The sequence below is a fragment of the Tupaia chinensis genome, unplaced genomic scaffold (genome assembly GCF_000334495.1).
Source record: "Tupaia chinensis unplaced genomic scaffold, TupChi_1.0 Scaffold149501_1, whole genome shotgun sequence".
Classification (NCBI taxonomy): domain Eukaryota; kingdom Metazoa; phylum Chordata; class Mammalia; order Scandentia; family Tupaiidae; genus Tupaia; species Tupaia belangeri.
In genome coordinates, this window is record NW_006209345.1 from 3,825,883 (window position 1) to 3,838,812 (window position 12,930).

The following is a 12,930-nucleotide window of genomic DNA, read 5'->3' on the forward strand; positions in this document are numbered from 1 at the left end:
AGATAGAAAGCGAGAAATCACCCCCCGGGGGGATGGCCTCGCCACAATCCCTTCTCCTCCATTCTCTTCTCAGGATCTTGGGCACACACGCACATGCGCCTGGCGTGAGTTTTAAGCCACTGGGTCCAGGACTTGAACCACGGTCGACTACATGGGGTCCCAGGGCCAGCCATTATGCCAACTGCTGGTCCCAGGGGGAAATAATAATTATCTGCATCCTTTTCGCAACTACAAAGTGATAGACATCTTGCCATAGATGTTTATAATTTTTTTAAAGTTATTTTTATTGAACTTTATTTATTTATTCATTCATTTTAATTTTACTAGAGAGGGACAGAGTAAAAGAGAAAGAAAGTGAGAAAGCAAGTTGCCAAGTCTGGGACTTTAACTGCCATCTACCACATGCGAGTCCAGTGCCCTTAACCACCGTACCACTTGCTGGCCCAGATATGTATAATCTTGAATCTCTCCCTTAGTGGGGCCAGCAGTTGGTGTGATGGTTCAGTCACTGGACTCCCACATGGCTGATCATGTTTCAAGTCCCATACCTGGTGACTTGTCTCTCTCTGTCTCTGGTCAAATTAAAAAATAATAATGGAACTAGCATGTGGCATGGTGGTTAAGGTGCTAGACTCATGGATGACTGGTTTGAGTCCCAGCCCCAGCAACTTGAAATTTAAAAATGGGTTTTAAGTAGGAGGCAGCATGTACTAGATACTGGAATGTTAGGACTCTTAGACAATGGGCAGAACTAAGTTTGGCTTAAGTGATATTCCTGCACTAAGCATCTCCCCTTTCAGGGTCAGTGCATGGTGCTATTCTGGCTGCTGTCCTGAATCAGGCTGTTTGCAACAAGGCCTCCTATCACGTAGCTACATCCAGAAAAGCTCTGATAAAGAGAACAGCTTGCTCTTCACAGATGGTGAAATTTGTTCTCAGCAGCCCTTAAAAGAGCTGACATAAAGCCCTGTCTTCCACATCTGTACTGGCTGTATTTTGGCTGCAGTTTAAAAATCATTAACTTAAAAGCCAAAACCGGGACCAGCAGTTAGCTTAATGGCTATGTCGCTGGACTCCGACGTAGTCAACCGTGGTTCACGTCCCAGACAAAGTGGCTTAAAACTCACACTGGGTGCGTGTGCATGCATGCCCAAGATCCTGAGGAAAATGGAGGAGAAGGGACTGCGGCATGGCCATCCCCCTTGGGGACAGACTTTCTGTCTCTCTTTCTGTCTCTGGCGAGCGCACGTGCCCTATAGCAAAAATAAAAAAACTTCTTAGAAAAAAAAAAAACTGGGGACCAGCAGGTGGCGTGGTGGTTAAGGCACTGGACACTCCCACATGGCCGACCAGGGTTTGAGTCCTGAATCTGGTGGCTTGCTTTCTCACTTCTTCTCTCTCTCACTCTCACCCTCTGTCTCTCTCTGATCAAACTAAAAAATAAATGAATGAATAAATAAAATAAATAATTATTTAAAAAATACTTAATATAATTTTGGGACTAGACTACTGCCAAGAATATTCCTTTTCTTTGGGCTAGCAGATGGCATAATGGCTACGTTGCTGGACTCCCATGTAGTCAATCACAGTTCAAGTCCCAGACCTGGTGGCTTAAACTCAATGTGTGCATGTGCATGCATGCCCAAGATCCTGAGAGGAGAATGGAGGAGAAGAGATTGCAGCATGGCCATCCCCCTGGGGGGTGATTTCTCACTTTCTGTCTTTGTGGCAAGCGCACATGCTCTATAGCAAAAACCTCTCCCCCAAAAAAAGATAGAGACAGAGAGACAGAAAGTGAGAAATCACCCTCCACCAGGGTGGGGGGGCATGGACACATCACAATCCCTTTTCCACTCTTCTCTCAGATTTTGGGCATGCATACACATACAACTGCTGTGAAATTTAAGACACCAGGTCCAGGACTCGAACCAGGGTTGACTACTTGAGAGTCCAGCAACATAAACATTATACCCTCTGCAGGTCCTTCCTGAACTGCTTTTTTTTTTTTTTTTTTTTTTTTTGGAGAGATTTTTGCTATGAGACACAAAGATTCAACCACTCAACCAGAGAGACAGAGTCAAAAAGTGAGAAATCATCCCCTGAAGGGATAGCCACTCCTCACATTCCTCAGTCTCTTCTCCATTCTCCTCTTGGGATATTAGGCACACGCACATATGCCCAGCGTGAGTTTGAAGCCTCCAGGTCCAGGACTCAAACAGCGACTGAACTATTGTGCCATCTGCTGGTCCCCTGAACTGTTGTTTTTTTTGTTTGTTTGTTTGTTTTTAAGAATTACTTTATTTGTTCATTTGGTTTTTTTTAATTTGACCAGAGAGAGAGGGAAGATGAGAAAGCAAGCCCACCAGGTCCAGGACTTGAACCATGCCTGGCCATATGGGAGTGTCCAACAACTTAACCACCACACCACCTGCTGGCCTGCCCCCACTTCCCCCCGCAACTGTTTTTAAAGTGTTTGCAATACTTTCATCAGCCAAAGTCCCTAGATTTGGTGGCACATAAGCACTAGGGGCAAATTATTTCTTCTCTTGGCTGTTTCTCAGTTCTGATCATTTCCTATAAGTATGGATGTGAGTTGTTTATATGGGTACCCAGAAGCCTTGATGCAAATACTGCATTTTTTTCCCCTAACAAATAGATAATCCCCCATAAAGAATTGTAGGCTAGGACCAGCAGGTGTTGTGGAAGTAAAGGCAGCTGGATCCCAAGTGGTCAGCTGTGCAGTTTTGAGTCTGAATCCTGAACCTAGTGGCTCGGCAAACATGCTGGGCATTCATATGTGCCCAAATGCAGACTGGATAAGGGATTGTGGTGTGGCCATTCCCCTTGTGGGAGGGTGGTTTCTCACTTTCCCTGTCTGGAGAGCATACGTAACCTAAAGCAAAAAAATAAAAAGAATAAAAGAATTGTAAGTGAGGCTGGCAGGTGGGATGGTGGTTAAGGGTGCTGAACTTCCACATGGCCAACTGCTGGTCCCATTAAAATGTTTTGTTTTTTTTTTTAAATAATTGTAAGTGATGTGGCAGAATGAAATACCAGTTACTGCATTACATAGTAACACATTATTCCTAAGAAAATAGTACTATTTGGGGATCAGCAGGTAGCATGGTGCTTAAGGTACAGGACACTCCCACATGACTGACCATGGTTTGAGTCCTGGACCTGGTGGTTTGCTTTCTCACTATCCTTCTTCTTTGGGTGTCTCTCTCTGGTCAAATTTTTAAAAATAAATAAATAAAATTAAATAATTCTTTTAAAAAATAAAAAAAAATGGTCCTATTTCACAATCTTTAATTCTTGTTGAGATACTTTGATCAAAAAAGTCATGACATTTTTCTACGCAAAAATGCATCATGACTTTCCCGACAACCCAATAGTTTTCTTTTCCAGAGTAGCCATGGGGAAAAAAAGAGTGGAGTGGAGTTGAAATCTGGAAGGTCTTATAACCATTCCCAAAGGTTCTAGAGTTAACACAGAAACCAAGTAATGATTTGTGTACCCATCAGGAAGAGCCTTTTTGGTGACACCTGCAAATGGTTAGAGGAAACAAAATGCACAGTTGCTATGGTTTTTAAGCTATGGTAAATGTTCAGGCCTTTTGCTGCCCTGTATAAATCAGTAGAGGTAAGATGTCTTCCGAGTCTAGTGTAAGCAAGGTTTTAGTTGGATATTTGATTTGGACATACTGGTGGGTTTTGAATCATTAACAATAACAGTCTTATTAGTGAGAAGTCAAAACTTTGAATTTCTGTGGTTGGAATAAAAAAGGAAAGTTGTGGAGACAGAAGTAGGGAGTCTGGTCTACTATGCTGTAAGAAAGTAGTAACTGGTTTCTAAGTACTCAAACTTTGTAGTTATCAATCTGTATTAAAACTTCGACTGTTGGGACCAGCAGATGTTGTAATGGTTACGTTGCTAGACTCACACGTAGTTGATCACGGTTCAAGTCCTGAACCCAGAGGCTTAAAACTCAAGCTGGGCATGTGTGCACGTGCCCACAATTCCAGGAGGAGATCGGAGAATGGATTATGGTGTAGTCATCCCTGCCCCAGGTGGGAGTGATTTCTTGCTTTCCGTCTTTCTGTCTTTTCAGCAAGTGCACACGCCCTATAGCAAAAGTCTCTCTTTTAAAAAAAATCGACTATTTTTTTGTAGTGAATTACTAAAGTAGATTACTTTTTGGAGTGGATTACTAAAGTACACAGGATGTATGTATGTGTGTCTTATGCCAACTATTTTACTTTCATTTGGGGAAGGATAATATTGTTATAGTAAATATTTTTACGTCTGTTTCTTCAAGGCAAAAGAATGCACGTGCAGTTATCCACAAGCCGACTTCGGACTGCTCCTGGAATGGGAGACCAGAGTGGCTGCTATCGGTGTGGGAAAGAGGGGCACTGGTCCAAAGAGTGCCCAGTGGATCGTACAGGTCGTGTGGCAGACTTTACCGACCAGTATAATGAACAATATGGAGCAGTTCGCACACCTTACACCATGGGCTATGGAGAATCCATGTATTACAACGATGCATATGGAGCACTCGACTACTATAAGCGTTACCGGGTCCGCTCTTATGAGGCAGTGGCAGCAGCTGCAGCAGCTTCCGCATATAATTATGCAGAGCAGACCATGTCCCATCTGCCTCAAGTCCAGGGCACAGCTGTATCCGGTCACCTCAACTCCGCTTCTGTTGATCCCTATGATAGACACCTATTGCCAAACTCTGGCCCTGCTCCCACCTCAGCTGCTATGGCTGCTGCTACCTCTTCCTCCTATTATGGAAGGGACAGGAGCCCACTGCGTCGTGCTGCGGCTGTGCTCCCCACGGTTGGAGAGGGCTACGGTTATGGGCCAGAGAGTGAGATGTCTCAGGCTTCAGCAGCTGCACGAAATTCTCTGTATGACATGGCTCGGTATGAGCGGGAGCAGTATGTGGACCGAGCACGATACTCAGCCTTTTAAAAACGGAGGTGAGAGTGGGGTGGGTATGGTTAAGAGATTTCATTTAGATCCTTTGAAAGAGATCCATGCTTCATAGAGTGGAGCCACCTGTTTTCTGGTGGGACAGTGTCCAAAAAGTACAATTACATGTTAATCCTCAGTATTTTTCTAACTTAGGCTGGAGGTTTATTTGGTCAGTGGGGGTTTTAGTATGTGACCCGTACCAACTTGTTCCTTCTCATAGAACAAACACAGTTTGTTAGTGAGAATATTGTTCTTTAATCAATTGTAAGCAGATCTGGGTTACAGAAATTCATTTAAGAGAACTAACATTTGTTACATGCCTTCTGTGTATATTGTTTCATCTATATAATAAGCCTTTGAGATATTTTCTCTTTTACAGAGAAAGGAACTAAGATTCTGATTCAGTGCTTTGCTCATAGTCAGTTGGTAAGTGAGAGGTAGGGCCAGAATTCAAACTCAGGCCTGTCTGACTCCAAAACCTATGCTCTTTCCACTACAAAAAGTACTGTGGGGTCAGCCCTGTAGCATAGTGGTTAAGGGAGCTGGTTCCCACATGGTCCATTACAGTTCAAATCTTAGCCCCAGCAACTTACATGAGCCTAGAATCCTGACTGGAGAAATGGAGGAAAAGGGATTGTGGTGTGATTATGACCCACTGGGATTGCTTTCTTCCTCTCTCCCTTTCTCAAGTGTCCATGTTCTCTGGCATTTAAAAAAGTCACTGTGATATTACGCTAAAGTATAGGTTCAAGAGTTAATAATGAATAAATATCACAGTGAGAATTTTAACTATAACTTTAGCCTCTTGGTTTAAAATTAAAATTTTGGGTCATTAACCACTATCAAAGGAAACTTCTAATATCCACAAACTGGATAAAATCCTTTGAAGTGTTTTATTCTAAGACACTTGTTTTAAAGCTAAATATTTTGATGCTCTGTCCCTTCCTGTTTAGTAATCTGGAGCATCTTGTTCTATATGAGCACTTAAGCCTGATTTCTCTGTAGTCCGTGATTCTGTCATTTAGAAACTGATGCTTCCCATTTATTCCAACAGTTTTTGTTTTGTTTTTTATTTAAAAGAGAACATAAAAGGGATTAAATAAATTGGTAATTTTCTGACATATTTAAAATCCCATAGGAATGACTAAAAATTTAACATTTCCTGGGGTCGGCAAGTGGCATGGTGGTTAAAGGTGCTGGACTCCCACATGGCCAACCATGGTTCAAGTCTCGGACCTGGTGGCTTACTTGCTCACTTCCTCTCTCTCTTTGTCTCTCTCAGATCAAACTGGAAAATAATAATGATAATAATAATAAATAAAGTTAAATAAAAACAAATTCTTTAAAAAAATATTTTAACATTTCCTACCTTAGGAAATGAGTACCCAAGGTGTTGAAATGGCAAGAATAATTAGGAGTCTCTAGAAATGGATAAATATTCATCTAAGTGGAAATGGCATCATGACAACTCTATATTCTCATGGTTTTTTTTGTATTTTGATATTGAGCATCACTTGAATTTGAGCCCCAGAAGCAAAGTGAAACTGAGTTAAACACTGAGTTTCCATTGTTCTAACTTACCCTCTGGTATGTGTATAGAAGAAACAAAACCATAGGAATTTACTCTTTTATGTTAAGTGAGAAGCAAAGATGTCAGCAAAACATGGGATCTCACAAGACCATTGTGCAGCACTGTGTGTGGTGTGTTCATGTGTGAAATGGATAATCCTCCAGCTGGTAGAGTTTGCTGTTAATATTTATTTTCAACCCAGTAGGTTCTACCATAAGGTGGGATATGCATCTGAATTAAGGTGATTATTATCCATCTGTCAGATAACTTGTTTCTCTCAAGTATGATCCAGAGTTAAATGTTAAATTAGTATATTGCAATTTTTAAAGGATATTGTTAGGGTAGCATTTTAAAGTGAATTTTAACCATGAGTAGTGGTTGTTTAACCTCTTTTTAGTGATGACTTTTAAAGAAACTTACCTTCCAGGTGTGACCCTCAAGTGGACTGAATAACCTTGAGTTGGTTGCAGTCCCAGGAGTCTGATGTTAATGAGGCTGCCAGGATGAAATACTCCAGAACTGTTGGGGATCCAAATTCGGGTCTGACCCTAACAGAACTGATCCAGGAACGTCACAACTTTTGAAGTCGATTGGCACAGATCAAGACCAAGATTTGGCCCTTTGTCTGTAATAAGTAGAGGAACATGGTGTGAGTTAACTTTTCTTTTCCCCAAGCCATTGGTGTCTGGAGTTCCCATCAACAATGAAGAATTAAAGAATTCTAGGAGTGGTTTCTTCTCTTGATTTGGCAAGGGAGATTTGGTCAATTAGGGGAACTACTGGATCTGTGGCTCTAAACCTGCAATGTGATATGTAGGAGTGTTGAAGATGAGTGAATGCGACTATTCCTTGATACCCTATCCTTTGTGACTGTCATTTCTGAAAGCTTATTTACTTATGAAAGATTAAAACACATTTAGAATAGTACAGTTGGCCAGATTTGAGATGTCAGCATCTTGTGCTTTTCCTATACCCCAGAATTAAATTGTGGTTCTATGTAATATACATATATGACCTTCGTCACAGTGACAGTAGCCTTCTATCCCAGGGGTTATCTTGTCTAAAGGATAAGAAAGTGAGAAAGGTGTATTAAGGGGGCATTCATCACCAACATAGCAGTCTTCAACTAGTTTGCTTCTTTTCCTATGCATAGCTACAAGCAGATTCTATATATAGCTGTTAGTAGTCTCTTAGCTAATTACATGGATATACATTTGTTCCGGTCTGACTTAGTTTTGTTTTGTTCTTTGTTTTTTTTTTTCCCCCCTGGAATACAGGACGGGACCAGGGCCCTTGTACTCGGAGCCAAGCTGCTCTCCAGGCATTGTGTAAGCCTCTTGTGTTGTGCTCTCTTTCAGGTAGGATAATTGCGGACTGAACCCTCGGGCTGCGGTCATATATGAGAACTTGCTCCGCGCGGTTCCCCTTGCCGGGATGTTTCCATTGCTTCATGTTTCAGTAAACAAAGGAGTTTGTGACCAACTATGTTTTCTTTCTTAATTTAATTCTTCTAAGTTGACTTTTCTTTCCTTCTGATACTAGTCTCTGTAGCCTCTCACTCTGTTCCTTACATTCTCAGCCTCTGAGCAGCCCTAGGTAAGGATTATGCTGGCATCCCCTTTTTCCTGTACAGTGAATCTACCTTGCTTTCCCTAGGAGTTAAACCCTTCTCCCTGCCTCCCTGCAGCCTCTCCTTTCCCTATAAAATGACCATGTAGTGGCAAGCAGTCTTTTACTCTTCTCTGTTAGCTCTGGACTCTAACATTGAAGTTAATCTGAAATTGCTAGGACCATTGGGGGTTTTGTTGTTTTGTTTGTTTTGTTTTTTATGTCTGACCTGTGATCGTGATACAGCATTAGCTGAAATTTAGCCTTGTTTTACTCCACTTCTCCCACTTTATTTTTTTTTATTTTTTGACAAATAAAACATTTCTAACACTTAACTATCTTTTTGTGTTTGTGTGACTATTATTCACCACCAGTACCTTCTGATTGTTTCTCAGTTGTGCTCAGACTGCAAAATTTAAGTGGATGAATATCTGAAATTTAGGTGTAGAAAGATCTAGTGATGTAATATGGCTTCAGTAATAGGTGATAAGTTAGCCAGAATCTTGAGACATTGATAAATATGGTATAGCTGGTCATTAGCTCCTTTTCTCTAAATAACTAGAGTTGCTATTTCCAGCTTAAACCTTAGCAAACCCAGATAAGTAGGGATAGAATTAAGCCCGATAGAATTAAGCCCCAAAGTAAGCCCTGTATAAGGAAAAGGCTGTGCCAGAATATCTCTAAGGCCAGTGAGGTTGACTCAATTTTACTTCATAGTTTTCCAGTATACAGAATATACCTTTTAAGAGTTTTTTGTTATAAGGCACGTGCGCTCGCCAGAAAGACAGAGACAGAGAGACAGAAAGTGAGAAATCACCCCCTGGGTGGGGGGAGGACCATGCCGCAATCCATTCTCCTCTCAGGATCTTGGGCACACGCACACACGTGCCTGGCATGAGTTTAAGCCACTGGGTCCGGGACTTAAACCATGGTCGACTACATGGGAATCCAGTGACATAGCCATTACACCAACTGCTGGTCCCCAAGAATATACCTTTTGAACTGGCCCTGCGGCCTAGTGGTTTATGAAGACAGATCTTACATGGCCAAACAGTTCAAATCTCAGTGACTTGGGGGGGAAAAAAAAAAAAAAACAGTTGGGTGCATGTGTGTGCATACCCGAAATCTTGATATGACAGGATGGAGAAAAGCTGAAGGAATTGTGGTGTGACCATGTCCCATTGGGAGATGCTTTCTCCCTCTCTCCACTTTCTGCTTCCCATCCCCCAATGCCCCCACCGCTGTGCTTCTGTGATTCAGTACCACAACACGCCTTCACCCTCTGACAAAAGAGATATATACATCTTACACTTAGTTGGCTAAGTGTAGTTTTTGAAGATTTATTCTGGGGCCAGCAGATGGCATGGTGGATAAAGGCGCTGGATTCCCACATGGCCAACCACAGTTCAAGTCCTGAACCTGGTAGCTTGGTTTCTCACTTTCCCTTTCTCTCTCTCTGGTCAGATTGGAAAATGACAATAAATAATGTAATTAAATAAGTAAATAATTCTTCCTAAAAAAATTGCATAAGTTAGAGAACGCTCACAATTGGGTCTGACACTGATCCAACCCCAGCCTAAGCCAGCCCCAGATCATAGGCATGTGTTTGCCTGGCATTACTTGGGTCTTAGCATGAACTCAGAACTTTCCCATGTGGGTCAGCCTCGTAGCATCACATATTAATACTGTGCCACTGTCTAGGTCCTCACCTCTTTAAAAAAATAGTCATTTATAAGGACTGCCCTGTAGCACAGCAGTTAGGCACTGTGAGGAGGGAGCCAGATCCCACATAGCCAACCACAGTTGTAATTCTGGTCCTGGCAATCTGAAAAACAAGCCAGGCATGTGTGAGTGCCCAAAATCCTGACCAGAAGGAAAAATGGAGGCGAAGGAATTGTGTGATCATGAACCAGTAGGGATGCTTTCTCTCCCTTCTCTGAGTACATGTGCCCTCTGGCAATTAAAAAAGAAATACAATTTTAATTCATATATGAGCTATTTAGAAGTTTCTTCCCAAAGTGTTAATATTTTACTAGGATTAGGCTTTGGCTAAAATGAATAAGACAATTTTATCAAGATAAGGAAAATGTCCTAATACTTAGAGCAAAAAAGCACATTTTTTTTCTTTCCGTGTTGCAATTCCTTCACCTCCATTCTTTTCTTGGGATTTTTGGGATGCATGCACATGTACCCAGTGTGATTTTAAAGTTGCTGGATCTGGGACTTGACCTGCAGTCGGCTATGTGGGAGTCCAGTGCCTTAACCACCATGCCACCTGCTAACTCCTTCAGATGGGATATTAATAATTAACAGTGACATTCTGCAGTAGTTTGTTCTGGATTTTTTTGTTAAGTTACCTTGTCAGAGAATGTGTGAACATACGAGAGAAAACAGCCCCCTCAATGGGGCATGGCCATACTGCAATTCCTCTTCATTTCTCCTTCCAGTAATGATTTGGGGTATATATGTACACATGTCTGGTGTGTTATTCAAGCTGCCAGGGCCAGCACTTACTTCAATTGCAGTGGACCATGTGGGATCCACTTCCTTTAACCACCATAGGACTATAGGGTCCTGCCCTGTAGCACAGCCGTTAAGTGCTACTGTGGAGCTAGACAGTGGCACAGTATTAATATTTGATGCTTTGAGGCTGACCCACATGGGAAAGTTCTGAGTTCATGCTAAGACCTCAAGTAACGCCAGGCAAACACGTGCCTGTGATCTGGGGCTGGCTTAGGCTGGGGTTGGATCAGTGTCAGACCCAATTGGGAGTGTTCTCTCACTCATGGAATAATTTTTTTTTAAAGAATTATTTATTTAATAACCACTCATACCACAGTGGTTAAGTGTTATACGTGGCAAGTGGGATCCACATGGCTGACAAAGGTTTGAATCTTGGCCTGGAAGCTTGGGAGCGATGTCTGGCATATGGGTGCGCTTACTGAAAATCCTGATGCGCTGGAGAAAAGAGGATTGTGGTGCAGCACACCCCGGGGGAGAGTGTGCTTTCTGGTGGGTGTATTCTGGCAATTAAAAAAAAATGTTTTTTTTAAGGGGGGCAGCAGATGGATGGTGGAGTGGTTACGTCACTGGATTCCCACATGGCCTACTGCAATTTAAGTACCAGACCTAGTGGCTTGAAAATGACTCCTAGGAATCTGACTGGAATAGATAAAGTGGATGGAAAAATCATAAAGCGTTGGCGGTCAGTGTCAGCTTGGTAGTGCAGTAGTTAATGCACTGCTAAAGAGAAGCTAGGTCCCCTGTGGCTACTGTGGTTTGAAACCCTAGTCAGGTCATCCTGGAACATGCCAGGCACATGTGCATGTGCCCAGAGTCAACAAGGTAGAGGAAAAGGACTGTGATATGACCAAACCCTATGAAGTTAGGGAGATGTTCCTCTTCTCATTCTCTTGTGTGTACATGTGCTTTTATCATAAATTGAAAAAGAGGTGTGGAAAAGATAGAAAAGATTTTGGAGAGGGGAAACTAGAGTTCTATTTCAGATGAGTCAAGTTTGAGATGTATTGAGGTGTAAGACACTCAAGGAGAAATGTCAGGTAGGTCATTGTATACCTGAATCTTGGGCACAAATAAGTCTGGTACCGGAGATAAAAATTTAAGAGTCTTTAACTGGAACCACGATTAGGTGGTTAAAGTGGGTGGATCCCGCAAGGTAGGTACTGCAGTTTGAGTCCCAGTTCCAGGGGCTTCAGAAACATGCTGGGCAAGTGTGCATGTGGGCTCAGAGTCCCAAAAGGAGAGAGATGGGAAGAGGATTACAACATAACCATTCTCCATGAGGGTTTTTTTCTCCTCTCCCTCTCTAGCAAGTGCAGGCATAAGTATATTCACTAGAGAAAGACAGAGACAGAAAGATAAAGTAAGCATCCCCATGGAGGATGGTCACACTACCATCCCTTCTCTGCTATTCTCTCAGAATTTTGGGTATAGGAATGAACAGTTAGCATAATGGCTATGTCGCTGGACTCATGTAGTCGACTGCAATTCGAGTCTCGGACCCGGTGGCTTAAAACTCACGCTGGGCACGTGTGCATGCGTGCCCAAGATCCCGAGCGGAGAATGGAGGAGAAGGGATTTTGGCATGGTCATCCCCCCCCGAGGGATGATTTCTTGCTTTCTGTCTCTCTGTCTGTCTCTGGCGAGTGCACGCACCCTATAGCAAAAACCTCTCAAAAAAAAAAAAAAAAAAGAATTTTGGGCATCCACACACATGTGTCCAGTGTGTTGTTCAAGCCACCAGTCCTGGACTTGAACTGTGCAGTCAGCCATGTAGGATCCAGCTGCCTAACCACCACACCACCAGTTGGCCCCATAATGAACATTTTTTTTTTTTATTTTATTATCATCATAATCTTCTTTCTATTACACTAGATTACATATAACTTTACATTGACTTCCATTGCTTTTTCAAAAGGGAATGCCATGCATGTCAGTCAATACAGAGATATCAATCTCCCCGCTTTATCATTCAATATCTTTTCCATGCTTTTCCCAATAATTATTATTATAATTTTTTAAACAGTCAATCACTATTTCTCATTTTGCTTATTAAAAAGACTTCACCCATCATGAAATACTTCCCAGACCGGTTCAGTTGAGAATACTATACATGTCATCATCAACAGGTAATAAACCATATCTATTTCTCATTAACATCCTGCCTCTCTATTGTTCACTGCTGTCTTTATCCTCTTCTCCCTCCTTTTTTTTTTTTTATACTTTGTTTTTTATTATAAATTTTTTTT

General features: G+C 42.0%; 1 protein-coding gene across 1 annotated transcript in view; it reads left to right on the forward strand.

Annotated features, from left to right (window-relative positions):
- LOC102486218 (RNA-binding protein 4B) overlaps positions 1-8,274 on the forward strand; it is a 15,085-nt gene extending 6,811 nt beyond the window's left edge. Inside the window, 3 exon segments of the mRNA XM_014585327.2 lie at positions 4,319-4,620; positions 4,622-4,988; positions 7,912-8,274. Coding sequence (XP_014440813.2) covers positions 4,319-4,620; positions 4,622-4,988; positions 7,912-7,931 — 689 coding nt within the window. The 3' untranslated portion in view covers positions 7,932-8,274.
- Positions 8,275-12,930: the final 4,656 nt, after the last annotated feature.